Source organism: Podarcis raffonei, chromosome 1 (assembly GCF_027172205.1).
Source record: "Podarcis raffonei isolate rPodRaf1 chromosome 1, rPodRaf1.pri, whole genome shotgun sequence".
NCBI classification, from domain to species: Eukaryota; Metazoa; Chordata; class Lepidosauria; order Squamata; family Lacertidae; genus Podarcis; species Podarcis raffonei.
The window spans coordinates 128,154,599-128,173,708 of record NC_070602.1 but is presented as its reverse complement, the minus strand read 5'-3'; the positions used below and the strand labels follow the sequence as shown (position 1 = coordinate 128,173,708).

General features: G+C 41.6%; 1 protein-coding gene across 1 annotated transcript; it reads right to left on the bottom strand.

Annotated features, from left to right (window-relative positions):
* Positions 1-1,010: 1,010 nt before the first annotated feature.
* Positions 1,011-19,007, bottom strand: NDUFS1 (NADH:ubiquinone oxidoreductase core subunit S1). Its single transcript, XM_053361975.1, has 19 exons — positions 18,751-19,007; positions 15,731-15,812; positions 14,426-14,517; positions 13,184-13,291; positions 11,725-11,801; positions 11,319-11,400; positions 11,096-11,226; positions 10,045-10,234; positions 8,972-9,102; positions 8,396-8,510; positions 7,720-7,865; positions 6,845-6,973; positions 5,946-6,075; positions 5,381-5,541; positions 4,684-4,838; positions 2,877-3,052; positions 1,748-1,882; positions 1,546-1,618; positions 1,011-1,352 (listed from the first exon to the last, which is right to left on the bottom strand). Exons 2-19 carry the CDS (start codon positions 15,792-15,794, stop codon positions 1,261-1,263), a joined length of 2,187 nt encoding a protein of 728 aa, XP_053217950.1. The 5' UTR covers positions 15,795-15,812; positions 18,751-19,007; the 3' UTR covers positions 1,011-1,260.
* Between the last annotated feature and the right edge of the window lie 103 nt (positions 19,008-19,110).

Below are 19,110 nucleotides of genomic sequence, written 5' to 3'. Positions count from 1 at the left end.
TCTTATGCTGGACGGTTGATCAACAAATAGTGCTAAAATTAAGTGTCTGTTTTGGTGCAAATAAGAACCACTACCAGCTGGTAGTGAGAACTTCTAGTAACAACTACAACTGGGATTCTATACATTGATTTGTGCATCACTATTTCCCACCTTACAACCCCCCCAAAAAAAAAATGTTCCCGAGAATGTGTTAAAATGGTATGCTTGGGGATGTGCCACCCCCCCCCCCAGGCTGCACATAACACAGGTCATTTATAGACCCCAGCTTTTCTTATTCAAAACAGTAATTCAAAAATCAGACAGGTTACAGTCTGGCTCACATGTAATGCTAAACCAGAGAGCAACATTACATAGATGAGTCTACAGATGCCTGTGGAAGCTGAAGTTGGCTAAAACTGACCATTTAAAATAAGTGGCTTTTTGCATTTTTTATTTTTAAATAAGTTTCTGCAGTACCCACAGTAGATAATATTAGAGCTGCCACATTCCCATTGTGTCTTAGAAGCTATTTAACGTGTAAGTCTTATTTTTGCTTAGATGGAACAAGTCCGAACTACTAGGTAAAGGCTACCATGTTAGTTGAAGGATATTAGGATAGAATTAAGATTGTGCTGCACTGTCAAAAGCCATCTCTTGTTCTGCTGTACTTTTAAAATAATACAGCTCTGAGCCATTGTAAAACCAAACTCCTATAACACTTTTCCTTATTTTCAAAGTTTTAAGACGTACCCAAACTGTAAAGTCTAAATTTCCTTTGAAATGAAATAGGACTGGAAAGGAGGGGGGAGTACTTCTAAAGGAATCTTTAACCTGTTGGTGAGTTAGTTGTACAAACCAACAAAGTCACATTAACTAAATGTTTCTGCAAAATAAAAAAAGATAACAAGATGCTTGCTACATTGTTTCACATTGCAAGTGTTAGATTTCACCTCTGTCCAAAGTTTGCCATGTGTACTTGGAGTGAATTTTATATTTAACTTACTGGAGAAACAAAGTGCAGAGAAACACTGTTACATATGTAAAACTGCTTTAATTTTACATCATGTTTGTACACAATCAGTATACATAATATGTACGTCTAAATACATTTAAGCTGTGCTGAACGTAATTAGCAAATGAACACTGAACAGCTGGCTTTAAATAAACTTTCACCCGCATTCATAAAGAAAGTGGAAACCTAAATAGACCACCACAAAATTATTATTTTTGGAAAAAAGTCATAAGAATGCCTGATCCGACACTGGTAACTCTAGGATTTCCTTAGCAGATGGAGGGTTCTTCAATAGCCTTGGCCCCTTCGGTAACAGCTTTAACACATTTAGCCATTGTCTGTGATGCTCTACTAATGGGATCTGCAAAGAAAAACATGTCTATTACCTCTAGAAGTTTTAAGACTTACAAGTGTTGTTCACTGAACATGGTATCTGCAATTAAAGTATTTTACACAGAAACAAAATTGGCATGTCTTTCAACTGAAGAAACGGGAAATAATATGTATCCATGTATTAAGTAAGGCACACTATTGAGATCATGTACTGCTGTTACCTGTCATATAGAAGTCTTTAACTGTGAGCTGGGGTGGAACAAGAGGATCACCAAGAAGTTTCTGATTAACTGCCTGTATTGAAAAAGAATAAGCAGTCACCTTTATGAAAATAATTGTTCTCACTTGCCCTGTGGTACCTTTTTCAGCAGGACACAAGACACACTTATTTTGCTATCGCTGCATAAATGTGGACCCCCATACCTTTGACAGCTCATTTGCTTGGCTAAAGTAGTTTGCTTCCTCCACATCATCATATCTGACCAAGTTAGGAGATACTTCTTCTAATCTGCTCCTCACTTGATCGAGTGTGTCATATGGGAGGGTCATGCCAGCTATCTGAAAGAGAAAAGTGGGAAGAAGAACCTCAAGACTGGGTTCAGATTTGTTCCTTGTTGGAAAACACACTACCTTTGCAATGAACATGCTTAAAAGCATACATCTTGAAAGGTACAGGATTGTATCCAACTTAGTTATTCAGAGTAGGATGCCCCCTTGAAATCAATGGACCTCAGTTAGTCACATCCATTAAGTTCAATGAGTCTACCTTGTGTAGGGCTAAGAAAAGATAAAATCCGCAATTATTAGGGTAAATAGGGCAACCATTTAGAAAGCAGAATTTCTGACTGGCTCAAGTACAAGAGAAAGCGAAATGGTTGGCAAATTTGTTTATGCCTAACATCCCACCCAGGTTTGTTAGAATTTGTGCAGTTCCAAACGGTGAGTCTTAACTGATTCAAACCACCGAGCAAAATCAACAATGTTACCATCCTTCTCCAGACAGTCAAGCATGCCAATAAAGTCAGTCCACACACACTTTTAGCAGGACTTGCCTGATTCAACCCAAGTCCTAATTCAAGAAAAGATATTTCACATAAATGGTCTATTTCTAATATTTGCACTTCATAGCAATTCATTTCGGAAGACTGCAGTCCAGTGGAGCTTGCAAATCAATATAGGATGTCCAGGCCAGAGTGCTCATGCCAGAGTTTGGTTTGTCATGACCGTCTGAACAAAGACATGATTGTGTTCCTCAAACCAGCCAGAAGCATTAAGCTAAGAGCAAACTTGATTACTGGTCTCTGGTTGCTTGGGGAGAGAGAAAACACAAGCCTGGGTTCTGGCATCACAACAAGTTAGACTAACTTGTTTCCCAGCAGGAGCAGGAGAGGAATCAATCGAGAACCTCTTAGCAACACATACCAGCATACTGCTGCTTCATATTCAACCACAGCTTGTTTTAAAGTGTGTAGTGACATGACATGAGAACCAAGCCAGTATATAAATGCAGTATAATAATAAAAAAGGTCCATTTCTACTACATTTGCAGTACCTCAGAAATTGCTCTAATTATTCTCCAGTCTTCTCTTGCCATGCCAGGTGGTGTTACGGCTACTCTGGTTTGTTGAGCTCTGCCTTCAGTGTTCACGTATGTTGCAGCCTTTTCTGTATAAGCTGCTCCTGGAAGAATAACATCGGCCATAGGAGCGCCTACATCACCATGGTGCCCTGAAACGGAATCCAGTAAAAGTGTCAGTAGCAATGGGAAACTTCACAGTGTGACTGTACTGTATATTTAAATTTCTGCATGTTTAAATTTCTCTATAAAAGTCAAGATTACGTTTAGATAGTTAGGTGAAAATTGCACTCCAAGAACTTCGCTAATTTCTCTTTTCTGCTGTCTTGGCTTGATTAGTCTCCTTCAGTTCTACTTTTGACTGGCTGAAGTTTGCTTCTTGTGTTTGGATATCCTGTTTTTATCTCTAGCTACAGCTTTGAAGAAATTGTTATACAAACTGCTATTTTCAAGTGATAGACATCACCTTACAGAGACAGAATGCCTTTTAATACTTTGTATGTATTTATATATTAAAGCCATACTTTAGTGCCTGTTTTCAAAATGAAGTTCTCAGTTTTTATTTTCTCAGTTGTGGTACCAGAAACGTCCCCAGTGCCAACAGATATACTTCCAATATCATCATGTATCCTAACTTTACACCATGCACTGCTAAGTACTCATTTTACTTTTATTTTGTACTCTTATTAATCTTGTATTCTTTTAGCTCTTTCTGTCTTTGGGTTACAAACTGCACACTTTTGATTCAGCTTTGGTTCATGGTTTGTTATGTCTTAGCCAGGACATTGTAAAAGCCTATACATATTCCCTTAAGAATTCCCCCATTATCAAAGGCTTATCATTTTACCTGCTGGGATTATCACAGACCATTTCTTCCAGGTTAAATAGCTCTTCACTAATTTGTTCAAGGTAACTTATATTTTAAGCAACTATAAAGAATTCTACCAGTTTAGACAAATTAACTGTGCTTGCTGATAGGATTCATGCAAGGATTCTTTCCTGGTTAGACCAAGTTTCTATGTTGCTTAAAATAATTTAGTTCTCCCAATTTAAGGAATAATCTGACTCTCAAACACAAGCGACCCACTCTAGTCATCATAGAGGGCACAGCGCAAACACTGACATTAGGTTTAATTTATTAGGGATAAAGTCCCCTTAAAACACAAATCAGCATTCAACACTTTCCATTTCTTCTGTGCCAAAGTATACTTCTATTTAACAGCTACTTCTGGCCTTCAAATCAGGAAACAGAACAGAAAATGTACAGCTTTAACATAAAACAAAAATCTCTCAAACAAGTTTTAGGGAAAGGCAGAGGGCTGCGGAAATGATGCTTATTTTGTAAGCACTTATTTGATGCCTGGTATAGTGAGCCTGAGGCAATAGGTATGTGTAAAGGCAAACATTTCAAACAACAGGTGGAAACATCTGTAATAAGCACAGGTACAACTGGGAGCTAAGCCATTCACCTGAAACATACTTCAGACTCAAACACATGTGCGCATTGCTTTAGGTAGCTCACTCCAATTCTTCATTTCTTAGGGATGGATTCAACTCAATAGTTGGATGAGCGGGAGCCAGCACAAGGAGTCCTGCTAGCGAAAAAGGACTCTCCCCACCAACAACTTGGCTTGAGAGGTCAGGAGAACCCTCACAGTAGTGGCGGGGGCAGAGAGGGGAGATAATTTTACCAGGAAAGCAGAAATGCTTGTGGTGAGGAAATGATCCAAATAGAGCAACATTAAATTCCTCCCTTGATTTGTGATCAAATGGTGCTACTTACCCTGATAAATTATAAAGCAATTCTGAGGCAAATCTTGCCGCGTAACACAGCCTGCATCAGCCCCTAAAAGGTACAACACTTTAGGAGGGTTCTTCCGGATCGCATCCACTCCTGGCTTGTAGCCTAGGTCAAGGGCAGCTACTTGGCTTGCAACCCTGTCGAGGAAGGGATTACAATTTCACCCGATTATCTAAAATTCCTCTCTCAAAATCAGATAAAATAAAATATCCAGGGGGTATAAATCCTAAGTTATTCATTCAGATCCACAGCTATAAAACATGCTGAAAGTTACCAGGACAAAGCCCAATTATTTGAAGCACTTTCTAAACTCTGTAAAACACACAATCACTGAGAAATGTGGGAGGAGGCTAATTTGGGACATGTATGTATACTGTACACACACAAAAATGAGCTTTTACCTAGAGTTAGTGTTCCATGCTCAATTTTGAAATAAGTTTCTATTTGGCTCTGAATGCATATGAGCGTGTCCTGCTAATCCCATTACTGGACAATACCCCCTTTTACAGATTAAGTTGACAAAATGCTTGGTTCTACAAACAAGCAACCATTTTGCGACACTTGTTTCCCAGTAGATCTCTATCTTACACTTGAGCCAGATGAATGAAGCCATCAGCTTTGACCTAGGAAGCCTTTAAACCTCACCATACAAAAAGGGAAGAAGACATGTTGAGCAAACCTATGAAGAATGTTCATGACTTTCCAGCTGGGATCAGCTCCACTTTTTGTACTTGCATTTTGCGCAATGGTGGAAATGGCTGAATGAATGGCTGCCCCATCACCACGCTGAAGTGCTGCACTGCCAACCACGACCATTGGCTTTTTAGCCTGGTTCAGGACCTGTGTGGAAGTTGCAAGAGAGCAGAATGTTAGCCTCAGAGCTAACATACTCAATGAAAAGGCCAACTACAGCTTTTAAAAACAAATATGTGGCATCATTTGCAAACGCACTGTTAGTAGGCAGTTCCCCTATTTGGATGAGGGAGGTGGAATCTATTCTAGTTGGGGGTCATGCTCCCCCAGAGGTATCCAAGCTTGGGGGTGCTCCTGGGTCCTTCATTTCCATTGGACGAACAAGTGGCCTCTGGTGTGGAGTGCCTTCTACCAGGCTGTTCTCAAAAGCATACTAAATATGAACCCATACATGACTACTAAATATCACCATCATTTTACAAAATTTAATACCTTGCTAAAATCTTTGATTATAATTACCACTCCAAAGCACTGCATTTTTTTAAAGGTACCTTGCTGAATGGGTGTTTTTCTGAAGCAATGTCCAGGAGTATCTGTGGGGAATCTCCCAGGTGATCATATGTGTAAGTCAAGTCAACTTGGCTGCCCACAAGAGCCACTTTAAGTTCATTGTGTAGCCAGCTGAAAATGGAGCACGAAAAATGCTATTAAGGTTTTATAATGTGCAGAGAAATCAGTGCATGGTCATTTTATTTTTGCACAATATATTCTTGCAAGAGTTCCTTGTACAGAAGCTGCTGAAACTTAACAGATGCGCTGCACCCAAAGACAGGTATCGGCAGTGCTTTTTTTCAGGGGGTTCTCAAGGGTACGCAGTACTGGCACCTTTTTTTGTTGTTGTTAAAAAGTGTGGCCCTTGCTGTAACAACTTCATGGTGAGTACCTATCTTTCTAGAAAAAAGCACTGAGTAGGAGCCCTAATTTTTAAGACATAAAACAGATGCAACACCTTAAATGTATTCAATTGACTTTCTCCTCTCCTGACGCATTGCATCAGAGAATGTTGTGCTATTTCCCAGATTTTCAGGGACTGCTTGCTAGGCAGCATGAAGACAACTCTAGCAAGGAGATTGTATGAACTGCTTAACATGAACTGAAGATCTATGATCTTATGAAATGCAGTTTTGGAGCCCTTGCATTTTTTTATTCTGAAAGTACTCCTTTTTCTTAGTACAATAACCACAATAGTCACAGTCCCTCAATGTGTATGTTGTATTAGCACAATGCACAGCAAGTGATATGACTACAGCCATCAAGACATTGTCCAAATTAAATAGTTCCCAGTTTATGTTCATACGTAGAAGGACCCAATATTCCACTTTCAAGATGCAGTTTCTCATTTGCATGGAGCAAGTCATTTAACATCTGCTACTTTCATGAAGCTACAAACCTCTTTCGGATTCTGGCGTTGAAGAGAGGTGCCTCAAAGCGTGGATTGGTACCAACCAGGAGCAAAACATCTGCCTCTTCCACTCCTGCAATCTTGGTATTAAGCAAGTAATTAGATCGCAGGTCTGCTCTGTAACAGAATACACACAAAAAAGGAAAATATGACTGGGGTATTCCAGTGGGAAGGACTCTGTTAATACCTCTGTTAAGAATACTTTTATTTCATAAAAAATACTAAATCTCAAAATAATAAATCCAAATCCTGGTCCTGGATTCCACTGTGCATTAAAATAAACTAATAGGGTGATATGAGCATTTTCATTTTCTTCTGTGAAAATGGCTTTATGCTTACTTTATACCTGCCTCTACTAAAACTTAGTGGTCCTCTTAATATATACAGTTCTGATATGTCAAAATTGACAACTCACAGGCTGATCTGACATCTGAAGGCAGCCCTGTTTATGGAAGTTTTTAATGTTTGATGTTTTATTGTGCTTTTAATTCTGTTGGGAGCCGCCCTGAGTGGCTGGGGAAACCCAGCCAGATGGGTAGGGTATAAATAATAAAGTTGTTGTTGTTGTTGGTTGTTGGTTGTTGTTATCATCATCCTCATCCTCATCTGAGGATATGCTTTTCAGGGCCAGCCCTACCATTAAGCAGAATGAGGCACTCAGCTTAGATGGCAAAGGCTGAGCAGTAGTAGCAAGGATATCCCAGCCAGTACCCTCTAAGCTAGCCTGCTGCCCTCAAAAAGACACAGCCTTATCAATGTCAAATATAGATTCAACTGCCTGTCCAATCAGCTTCTGAACATGATATTGGGCTGTCCCTGATGCTTTTAGTCCAGTAGTAGTACAGCTGTCAGCATTAACTTACCCAGCTCCTGCAGTAGGGAAGACCTCTTCAGTACACAGGTTGTCAGAGTTTACTCTGTTCAGCAAGTCTTTAAGAGATACAAGTGCTTCTGCATCCACAAGTCCTCCTGCAATTGCAGCTATATCATTACCTTGGCTCCCCTGAAGCTGCAAATGAGGAAACAGAAGATGGTATGAGATATTATATTAAAATTTTAGCAGCAAATTTGGTATGTTTTGTTTTAAAAAAAACCAATAGTGGAAAAGCTTTCATCTTTGACAACTAGAAAAATAGAGAACGGTAAGCCAATTTCCTCTAGCCCCCCCCCCAAAAAAATGCAGGTGGGATGAATTGCTTATTCTTTTAAATATTCACATGATTGCGGAGGAGGAAGCAAAACTATCCTGAAATGTAAAAATGGCATTCAAGATATAATACGGCTCTTCAGAGTCCACAATGTTCCTGAGCTACACCTTAAAATTACAAGATGTGTAATGCAATTGACCCCTGAATTCTAAAATGAAGAAAGCATGACTTAAGTTCAAATTTCACTCCCCCAAATTATAAGAACTTTAGTTAATGATTGCAGTGTAGTCATTAGTAATGATTTCATTAGGTTCAGTACTACTGTGAAAGTAGTCGGTCAAGCACCTTAGCTATGGTCAAGAGTACACTGTAAGAAACAGTATTTTCTTACCACTCCTGCCACACGGCTCAAGGCCTCTTCCCAAGACACGTAAGTGAACAGCCCTTCTTCATTCTTTATCATTGGCTCAATAAGACGCTGACGTTTCAAACCATCATAAGCAAATCTGGAGTGAAGATCAAGATAATGATGAAGCAACTGCTGAAGGAACAACCCAGCTATCAGCAGCTACTTCATTAACTGAGACCTTTTCAGAAAGTTTGAATTACTTTGTCATTTTCTATGGCACATATACTTAAGTGTTTTGTTCATAACCAGACCTTCTTAAGTGGAAATGGCCAAAGAAAGTTTTTTAAAATCTACAATTTTAAAATTAGAAAAATACAAACATATTAGGCATAATCCTATTGAAGAATATACACAGCTAAGCCCCAAAAATTTCCAGAGGAGATAGCAGTGATTTTTTTTTGGTGCTACAACAGAAGATGATCAACATCCATTTGCAAGTAATTCTTGAACTGTTCCTAAATCTTCAAACATGGAATGAAGAAAGTGTTGTAACTGTATATTTTTGTACTAAAATTCTCTTCCGAGAACATCATGTTTTACATACATGATAAAGCATACCTTGTTTTATCGGATATCCATTCCTCATTGATATCTTCATGTAGTCTTGGCAAAATCCTCATCACTTCTCCAGTTCGAGTGCTTACCACAATGTTACTCCCTACTGCATCAAGAACATCAATGGATTCTGTCTTCCTAAGCGAAAAGAACAGAGTCCTTCAATTGCAAAACCTCAGGATGCTGTTATCTGGAAAACAGATCTCGCACTAAACATTCCCAAATGCTCCCAAGTTTCTAACAACTCTAACCATGGACGACAAGTATGACTAACCTCCCATAATATATTGCAAATCAGAAGTCAGCAACTACCAGCACTTAATATAAATTCAGCCTGTAAAGGACTACTGCCTATCTCATTACTACCATTCTTTCCTCACCCTTCCTTTCTCAGTTCTGCATCCTGAACAGCCCATGCCAGCAGCAGCAGCAATTTTTTGTACCCCACCCATCTGACTGGGTTGTCCCAGTCACTCTGGGCGGCTTCCAACAGCATGTACAGAAACAACACAACAGAACGTCAGGCATTAAGTGTCGTGATACGGGGCTGCCTTCAGACGTCTACAAAAGGTCGTATAATTATTTATCTCTTTGACATCTGATGGGTGGACGTTCCACAAGGAAGGCAGGCATGACCCACTGCCTGGTTCCCTGTGGCAAGCAATTTTGCTCCAAGAATGGCTGAACTGGAGTAACAGAGCACTGTTGCTGGTGCCACCATCTGACATGAAGCAGAAACTACATGGTTCTGAAAGAGACCAGAATTTTCCAAAATCGGTGGAAATGCTTATTATGGGCAAGTTATCCCAGGTCAACAGATGTTGCTGTAGAACACACCACCAATGAATGTGCTCTATGGACACATTCCTGAACCATGATAAATTTTATTTATATTAGCTTTTGTATTATTAGGATTCTTATGACCTTCAAAAGGTTCAAGGTTACAAATACAGTCCAAAAGTCATGGGGGAAAGCTACGTTCCCATGTCTGAATTAATCTGAATATTTGACACTTAACATATAGCACAATAAAAGAATTATATTTAAAGTGACACTTCAAGTGCCAGTAAAGACACATGCCTTGTCTCCCAGGGTCGAGATGTAAAAGCATACGGCTTGGAGGTAAGGGCACCTACTGGGCAGATATCAATCACATTGCCGGATAACTCTGACATGAACATTTTCTCAATATAAGTGCCAACTTGCATCTCATTTCCTCTTCCTGTGGTTCCTAGATCATCAACTCCTGCAATCTCACTTGCAAACCTGACAAATGAAAGCAAAAACAAAACACAGCAATACATGAAATGTCAGTTTGTCTTTGCAAGAAAAAAAATCCTTTAAAGAAACAATCAAAAAGAAGGATTTATAACTGAGCACTTCTGAACTAGCAATTGTTCAGATGAATGAAAAGCATTTCTAGCCTCACATGTACAAGTAATTTTCTGCAGCTCTGGCCCCTGTAAAGCGTTTATTATAATGCAAGAACCACCCATACCTAGCTATCTGACCTGCCTCAACTCAGGGAAAGTAAAACTTAAAAGGAACTATGAAGTCTACTAAGTTTCCGTTAAGTGTAAGTCACTGTACCACATTCAAATCTCTCTACCTTAATTTATCTTAGCCTTGTGGTGCTTCCAGAAACAGTTCAGGCATTTTGTTGCAAAACTCCTGTTCCTCTACAACAACCCAATGAAGACTGAGCATGCTAAGTGGGTAACTGACTACTGGGAGATAAAACAGAGCACTGGGGGGGGGGGGGTAGAGAAGAGGGAATGAAGTGTCTGGAATCCAAACAGGGAGCACTTCATAGCACATTTTGTTACAGCAGCCAGGTATCCTATTTCTAACAAGTGACCCGACACAAAGCTAAAATGACAGATTTTCACACGAGTGCATTTTTAGTCCAGATCCTTGTTTGTGCCCACCTGATTTTACATTATGCAATAGTCAGCTGCTCATGTGAAAAATGTGTGGACTCCTTCAGTGGTTCCAGAGAGAATTCAGCAGTGGAATAGAACTAAAGAATGATCTTTCATAAGCAACTGAACACAAGCAACGGGCTGATGAATGTCCCCAATAACTACGCATACATGCTGTTTGTGTACAAAACAGGGTAGCAGTTACCTAATGCATCGAGTACATTGTATGCACCGGGTCATGATAGTTTTCACAAGTGGGCCAAGGTTCTTGTCTTCCACAGCACGTTTGCCTTCTAGGAATCTGCTCCTATCACTGCCAAACATCATTGACTGGTCCTAAAGACAAACAAACCCAAATAAATGAACATATGTGACTGAGAAGCAAAGTTTTACCCCAAAGGCCATTTTAAAAATCCAAGACGCTATACCTGAAGGTCACATTCCCCTCCCTGATCACAGATGGGGCAGTCCAGTGGATGGTTTGCCAACAAGAACTCCATTACGCCTTCTCTGTTGGAGGTCAGTAAAAGAGAAACCACCATATTTATTTAGCATTTAATGTATGCTAAAAACATTTTATAGACTAGTAATACATGAATTCATTTATTTTAATACAGCGCACTATTAATAATTATGTCCTCCTTTGAAAGTGTGTTCAAACACTAACATTTCTGTTAAAAATGAGTCTTAAAAAAACAAAACATGCCCAGCTTACTGTTGTAATGTTGAAGACTAAAGAAGCACCCTGCTGCACACTTACTTGGCAATAAGTCACACTGATCTCAGTTCTGAGTAGCATACATTGCAAATTGCACACAATCGGATGGAGCTTACCTTGCTTTCCTAGACTTCTCAGAATTTGTCAGAATGTTCCAACCCTTCATTACTGGCATGGCACAAGCAGCTACTGGCTACAAACGCATAAGAAAGCTACATCAATAACAAATTTGTATACATGGATGCTCACATAGTGGCAGGGTATTATCAATTAAATGCCTCAACTGTTTGCCTTAGTTTCATAATAAACTTATTGATAAAAATCAACACCAAGGCTTAAGATCAAAACAAAAAAAGGAAGTAACATTCATGTAATACATAAATTAATGTAGTCACGGCCAGCAGCTTAGAGGGCTTTAAAATCTGATCCAATTCATGGACAGTAGGATTTATCAGAAGCTAACAGCCATTATGATTCCATGGACCCTCCATTTTAAGATGCAATTTACTACTGAATAACAGTTATGGGGGAAGGTGGAGGGTAACAGCATGAGATGACAATTGTCTTATCATGGAATCATAGAATTGGAAGAGAGCTGGAAGGGACCATGAGGGCCATTTAGTGCAGTCCCCTGCAATGCAAGAATCTTTTGCCCAACGTGGGGCTCAAACCCAGAACACTGACATTAAGAGTCTGATGCTCTACTGACTGAGCTATCTTTCATGCTCTCCTTCTGGTCTTCCCCAGAAACATCTGATTGACGTTTGCAGGAAAACAGCTATCCCTTCCTCCAAGGGCTGGACATGTGAACACTGCAAGCATTTATGAACATATACCATAGAAATATTTAGATGTTTTTGCCGATCACATGGACTGCCAGAACAAGGAAAGGCTTTCAAGAGACAGTAAATAACATATTAACCTGTTCTAGTTCCAGCTGCTTGCCTGTATTTTTTTCATCACTGAGTGCTGAGAGATTAAATTCTCAGGCACCAGACAAGACACACAAGGTAGGTAGAGCTGCAATCCTATAGGGTTCTCAAGCTCTGGAAAAATGGCACAAGTCACAGTATAGGAATTACATTGTTTGGTTGGGTTGGATTCAGCATGTTGCCACCCTGCAGTGGGTAAAAACACATGTGCGCATGCCAGCGCTATATGTTACTGAATGCCCTAACTGCCATCAGCTTAACACCCCTGTTTTCTCAATGGAAACCAAAAGCTGATGCTCCGCTATCATCAATGTGTTTGATAGGATGTCTACAAATATGAAAATAAATGTGTGTAAAATGGTAAAGGACCCCTGGATGGTTAAGTCCAGTCAAATTTGACTATGGGGTGTGGTGCGCGTGCAGAAACACACTATGCCATCAGCTTTGTGTAGGTGAACACAACATTCACAATAATGTCAAAAAGCAACTGCTAGCAGTGGACATATTGCAACTTGTAATTTAGATGCCAGCAAGGTTGTCATTAGCTGTTCTGCTAAGCGCTTTACGCTTGTCTTTAACTCTCCTGTTGGCTCTTTACACTTCTAGAACACAACAATTTATGAAAGATAAAAGTATTAGCAACCTTGGGAGCTTTCTCTATCTCCACGAGACACATCCTACAATTTCCAGCCACTGACAATCTGTCATGATAGCAAAATCGAGGGATCTGCATTCCAACCTTTTCACAGGCCTACAGAAAAGACAAAACAAAAGAGAAAAAGTGTCAATGTACATGTTAGGAACTTTTTAGCATGTTCCATACAAATATGACTCAGGCTGCAGGTGTATAAGCATTTACCTAGGAGAAAGTCCCATTGAACTCATCATTAATTATCATTATTATTACCCTTCCCTTAACCCAGGGGTCGGCAACCCGCTGCTCCGGAGCCGCATGTGGCTCTTTTACACCTTTGCCGCGGCTCCGGGGCGGATACTAGCAAGGGGAGGAGGCGCATTGTGCGCCCCGACACTCCCCACTGTGGCGGGCGCTGTACTGGCTGTGACGTCGCATGGGGGCGGTGCGTGCGTTAAGTCACGCACCGTCCCAACGTCACCTTCCCGCCAGCCCGCTACATTGTAAGGCGCGTGTACGCTGGTCACTGCATTGAAAGGGGGCATGTACGCTGGTCACTGTTTTGAAGGGGAGTGAAGAACACACACACACAAAAAGGTAACTTGTTAATTTAATGTTTATTTCTATGAGGAGGAGTAATTCTGAGGGGTCAAACAAAGAAATAATAAAAAAAAGTGACAAAAAAGTCATTTTTATAATGACGAGTTTTGCTGCTCCCAGTTTTTTTTCTTCGGAAACGGGTCCAAGTGGCTCTTTTTGTCTTAAAGGTTGCAGACCCCTGCCTTAACCTTAAGGTCCCAAGGCAGGTTACAATTAAAACACAACAGGTCTTACTTCCAAGAAGATATCTTAGGAAAGCACTGTCAGTCTCTCATTTATAAAGAAAAGCTATTATTTTTATCCAAATACAGTGGTACCTCTGTTTTTGAACGTAATCCGTTCTGGAAGACCGTTCGAGGTCTGAAACGTTCGAAAACTGAAAACTCAATACGGAAGCCACGTGGCATGTTCGACTTCCAAGGCATTTGAAAACCAAAATGTTCATCAACGGAGACGTTCGAAAACTGAGGTACCACTGTGCTTATTTTTCTTTGCAGTTGGTTTGCAATGCTATAAAGGAATGGACCATGAGAAGCGAGGTCCAATGTGCTTTAAAGAGATATTACAGCAGGGACTGGAGGGGATGCAAATAAACCGCCACAAAAATCTGAATGTGAACAGAAAGAGACAGTGTATCCAAATTTATTCTACCTGAAGTACTGTGGTTCCTGGAGGTACCAATACAGAATTCCCATCAACGAAAACCTCTATCAGGTTGCTGGCTGCTGTTGCCGTTGCACGCACTGAAAGACAAAAGAATAAAATATGGAAAATGTGATCATTTATCGCTCAGAAGTCAGATTAAGTATTTTGGATTCATTCACTAGTAACTTGCTGAAAGGATAAACAGGGCACACAAGCTCATACAGGGGAATCCCCGCTTACACAAGGAGTTCTGTTGTTGCACATGCAAATCCCTCCCCTCCTGCCCCGCCCCCTTTCAGCACACATGCTGATCATGTGAGAGTTGAGAGGAGCCTTTCCTGCCAAAAACCCCAAAGCATAATATGAATTTAAGTTGTCAGTCATTTAGGTGCTGGAATATAATATTTTATTAATTTTAACCTATCAAACTGACCTTACAAAAATAGAGAAAAAACATTTAATTCCCTAGGATGGCATTATCTGCACAGTGTGTTTTATACCACAGATTGTTCAGACCATAATTTACCATTACAAGAATAAGCCACAGCAGGTCCTAGGTTTCTGCGCTCCCCCACTGTGATGAGAGTTCAGTTTTTATTTCCTCTTAGGATTAACTGGAGCTTGCCATATAATCTCAACCTGGACAAATTGGATTAATCTAAATGGTTAGTTGTAATATGCCAACATCAATTCATACTTTTTAAAGCCTGCTTATTTGAACCAACCATTGTTAAGATTATTCACAGTTTAGGGTCTGACTGATATGCTAAATTGCAGTCAATCCAAAACAAACTTGATTCCTTCCTTGCCAGGGGGAAGTGGGGGGTGCATTACATTCATATACAGCAAGAAGCTGCTTCCAAGCATTAAAATGAAGTATTTTCTCTAAAAGGAGGTGTGTCTAAAAACATGACATACTTTTTTAAATTTCAGGTATTTTTAAAAAAAGGATTCCTGTTGGTGTGTTATTTTTATGACAATTCATTATAGCCTTTACTTTTCCTCTAAATGACTTTGATAGATCTTTTAAAAATCTTTAAAAAAACATTACAATACAGTGCAAACATATTTTTTTTAGAATTGAGTAAAAAGCCAGCAAGTTTGTATGAACTTCGTTAAGACTTCAAAAAAGCCTTACAAATTCAACAGAATGGGTTCTCCTTCCCCAAAATGGAATTTGTCTTCATTCTAAGTCCATAATTAAACTTCAGACATCTAAATTATCTGTGAATTACCGAGTCTATAATGAAAATTACAACAAAAACCAGAAAGAGTTACTATATAAATGGACTGGATATAAAGGCAACTTACCACATCCTTTTGTAATCTGAGTGGCACCAGCTAAGGCCTTGTGGACAGCAGGGAGTCGCAACATGGTGCTGGAAATAAGGTGCTGGCGATAAGACATTAAAATTAAAGTTAAAAACAAGGTTCAAACAAGAGCTTGTTAAATTTAAAATGAATGAAAAATAGTTTAAATTTATAACCCAACATTTCTGACACCCAAGCATATGAACACTTGCAGATATGGTCACACATGCAAGAATTACATAAGTCCCATTCAGGTGTTCACTCCCACATTACTGTCACATTCCTACTGCCCTCCATGCATTGTAAGGAAGGTTTGAAGCAGGGAACATGTTCTGTACCTGAAGGTTCCCCGACCTTCAGCCTCTGGGCCTAAGGTTCCCCACCCCGGCTTACAGCTTTTACAAAATTTAAAAAACCTCAAGTACAAAATGTGAAAGGTAAGCAGAGTACATAAACATTTCACACAGTATACACTGTGTGTAGGTTGTCGCCGCACCTACTGAAGAGACTTCTTCACAACTCTTGAAAGTGCAGGATCTCCTTTGCACTCAGTCCCTAAATCTGCACACTAGCACAGAGAAGGATCATAAGAAAGATGCTAGAATTACTGTGGACACTCCCCCGGGGCAGAATATGGTGACAATTACTCCAGAGTAAATGGCAAAAATCCTAAGGAGGTAGATTTTGAGTCTCAAATAGTTCCATAAGCATTGCCACTAAATCTGTAACATAAAAAAGGGAGGTAGCTTGTAGCTGTGCTGTCTATACATGTAGTACTGCTGTCAAGTGATGCCCTGCAATGCTCTTATGCTGTCTTCATAAGGGGAAATGGGCTGGGAAAGCATATGAAATTGCAACATAAGCAAGCAAGCAGGGCTAGGATCACATTGTGAACCTGCTGCTGTTCTTGTAAACAGGTGGGCCTGGTGGGCCTCTTTTCATATAAGTTTAGAGTTGGAAGGGATCCCAAGGGTCATTAGTCTTGCAATGCAGAATGCAGAATCTCAGCTAAAGCTTGAAGTCATTGGTTTGGGTCCTACCCTCTGCGGAAGCAGAAAACAAGCTCACTCCTTCCTTCATGTGACAGCCCTTCAGATAAGATGGCTATCGTATCTCCTCTGCCACCTCTTTCCCAGGCTAAACAAACCCAACTCCTTCAATTGTTCCCTCATAAGGCTTGGTTTCCAGACCCTCAGTCATAACCTTAAGCTGCCCTCCTCTGCACACATTCCAGCTTGACTAAATTCTTCTTAAACTGTGGTGCCCAGAACTGGACACAGTACTCCTGGTGTGGTCTGACCAAGCAATGCTATGACCTAGATCGGAACACTCTGCTTATGCAGATGCAGCCTAGAAAAGCATCCCTTTATTTTTGCTGCTGCATCACACTGTTGACTCAAGTTAAGCTTGCAGTCCACATAGACCCCCCCCCAAGAGACTTTTCAAATGTACTACCGGCAAGTCAGCTGCCTGCCCCGCCCACCCCCAAAAAATTCTTATACTGGTGCATCTGGTTATTTCTTCTTAAGTGCAGAACCTTTTTTTAGTTCGGGCCCAATTCTCCAATCTGTAAATGTCATATTGAACCCCGATTCTCTCTCCTGTGCCATATTAGCCACAGCTTGGTGTTATTTGGCCCTTTCCCTTTCTTGTCCTTTTTTCCGTGTTATGCATGCCGATTGATTGGAAAGTTGAATGGGTGGGATGGGAAGATTGCCGGAAGAAATATCAACATCCTCAGATATGCAGATGACACAACCTTGATGGTAGAAAGTGAGGAGGAATTAAAGAACCTTTTATTGAGGGTGAAAGAAGAGAGTGCAAAATATGGTCTGAAGCTCAACATCAAAAAAACGAAGATCATGGCCACTGGGCCCATCACCTCCTGGCAAATAGAAGGGGAAGAAATGGAAGCAGTGAGAGATTTTACTTTCTTGGGCTCCATGATCACTGCAGATGGTGACAGCAGCCACGAAATTAAAAGATGCCTGCTTCTTGGGAGAAAAGCAATGACAAACCTAGACAGCATCTTAAAAGGCAGAGACATCACCTTGCCAACAAAGGTCCGTATAGTTAAAGCTATGGTTTTCCCAGTAGTGATGAATGGAAGTGAGAGCTGGACCATAAAGAAGGCTGATCACCGAAGAATTGATGCTTTGAATTCTGGTGCTGGAGGAGACTCTTGAGAGTCCCATGGACTGCAAGAAGATCAAACCTCTCCATTCTGAAGGAAATCAGCCCTGAGTGCTCACTGGAAGGACAGATCCTGAAGCTGAGGCTCCAATACTTTGGCCACCTCATGAGAAGACTCCCTGGAAAAGACCCTGATATTGGGAAAGATTGAGGGCACAAGGAGAATGGGATGACAGAGGACGAGATGGTTGGACAGTGTTCTCGAAGCTACCAGCATGAGTTTGACGAAACTGCGGGAGGCAGTGGAAGACAGGAGTGCCTGGCGTGCTCTGGTCCAGGGGGTCACGAAGAGTCGGACACGACTAAACGACAACAACAGAGCTGAAAGGGGTCCCCAGGAGTCATTTAGCCCAACCCACTGCAAAATAATCATCCTGCCCCCCCCCCATCCCTGGGTGGGCTCGAACCAGCCATCTGCCTGGTGAAGCAGCCAGGCGCCCTCACCCGCTGCGTCACCTGGACATTCGCTTATTTCTGCCGCTGCATCTCGATGCCCGGCTCCTGCTTACGGCCCCCTCCCTCTCGGCCCCCTCTGCCAGCTCACGAAAGGTGACCTTTGGGCGCCCCTGAGGGGGACGGGACACCTGCCTGCTATTTCCCGAGGCCCGGCTCGTCTCCAGTGCAGTAGGGAAGATTGGAGCCGTCTTTTATTACCACACGGGGCGACGCCAAGAGGGAGGAAGCCGGCAAGGGGAGTCCGACGACCCGCTCAAGGGCGCCGCGAAGGCGAAGCGGACAGCGGCCTACCTACTTTCGGTCCGGGAAACGGGACGGAAAGCACCGCGGAGGCCCTTTTGCCCGCCGTGCCCCGACCTTCCTCCCGTTACCTCCTCCTCCTTGGCCCGGTGTGGGGGGCGGGCGGGAACCCGGTCCGGCCTTAACGACCCAGGACGCCTCCTCCGCCGCTGCTCCTCAGAAGCGCTCTCCTCAGCACTTAAGATGGCGGCGGGCCCTCGGCGATTTCCGCGACGCGCTCGGCAACATTCGGCGAGGACGCCGCCGACGTCCCGCGGCCCGCACGCAAGTTCCGCCGTCGATTGAAAACAAACGAGGGGAACCAACCGTTGATTTCCCTCCTTGATTGACGTGGGCGATGATCCGCCTCCTCCTAGCGTAGCTTCCTGCTTTTAAAACCTGCGGAGGGGCGGGGCCGGTCCGTTAGAAACAAACGGGGAGAAGCACCGCCC

Excerpts from the sequence above, each read along its gene's own strand:
- NDUFS1 (XM_053361975.1), bottom strand. The coding sequence starts at position 15,794 with ATGTTGCGACTCCCTGCTGTCCACAAGGCCTTAGCTGGTGCCACTCAG. Across the intron at positions 11,227-11,318 it reads GAGGGGAATGTGACCTTCAG|GACCAGTCAATGATGTTTGG; the intron begins GTATAGCGTCTT and ends GTTTGTCTTTAG. Across the intron at positions 6,076-6,844 it reads AACGCCAGAATCCGAAAGAG|CTGGCTACACAATGAACTTA; the intron begins GTTTGTAGCTTC and ends CTCCATTTTCAG.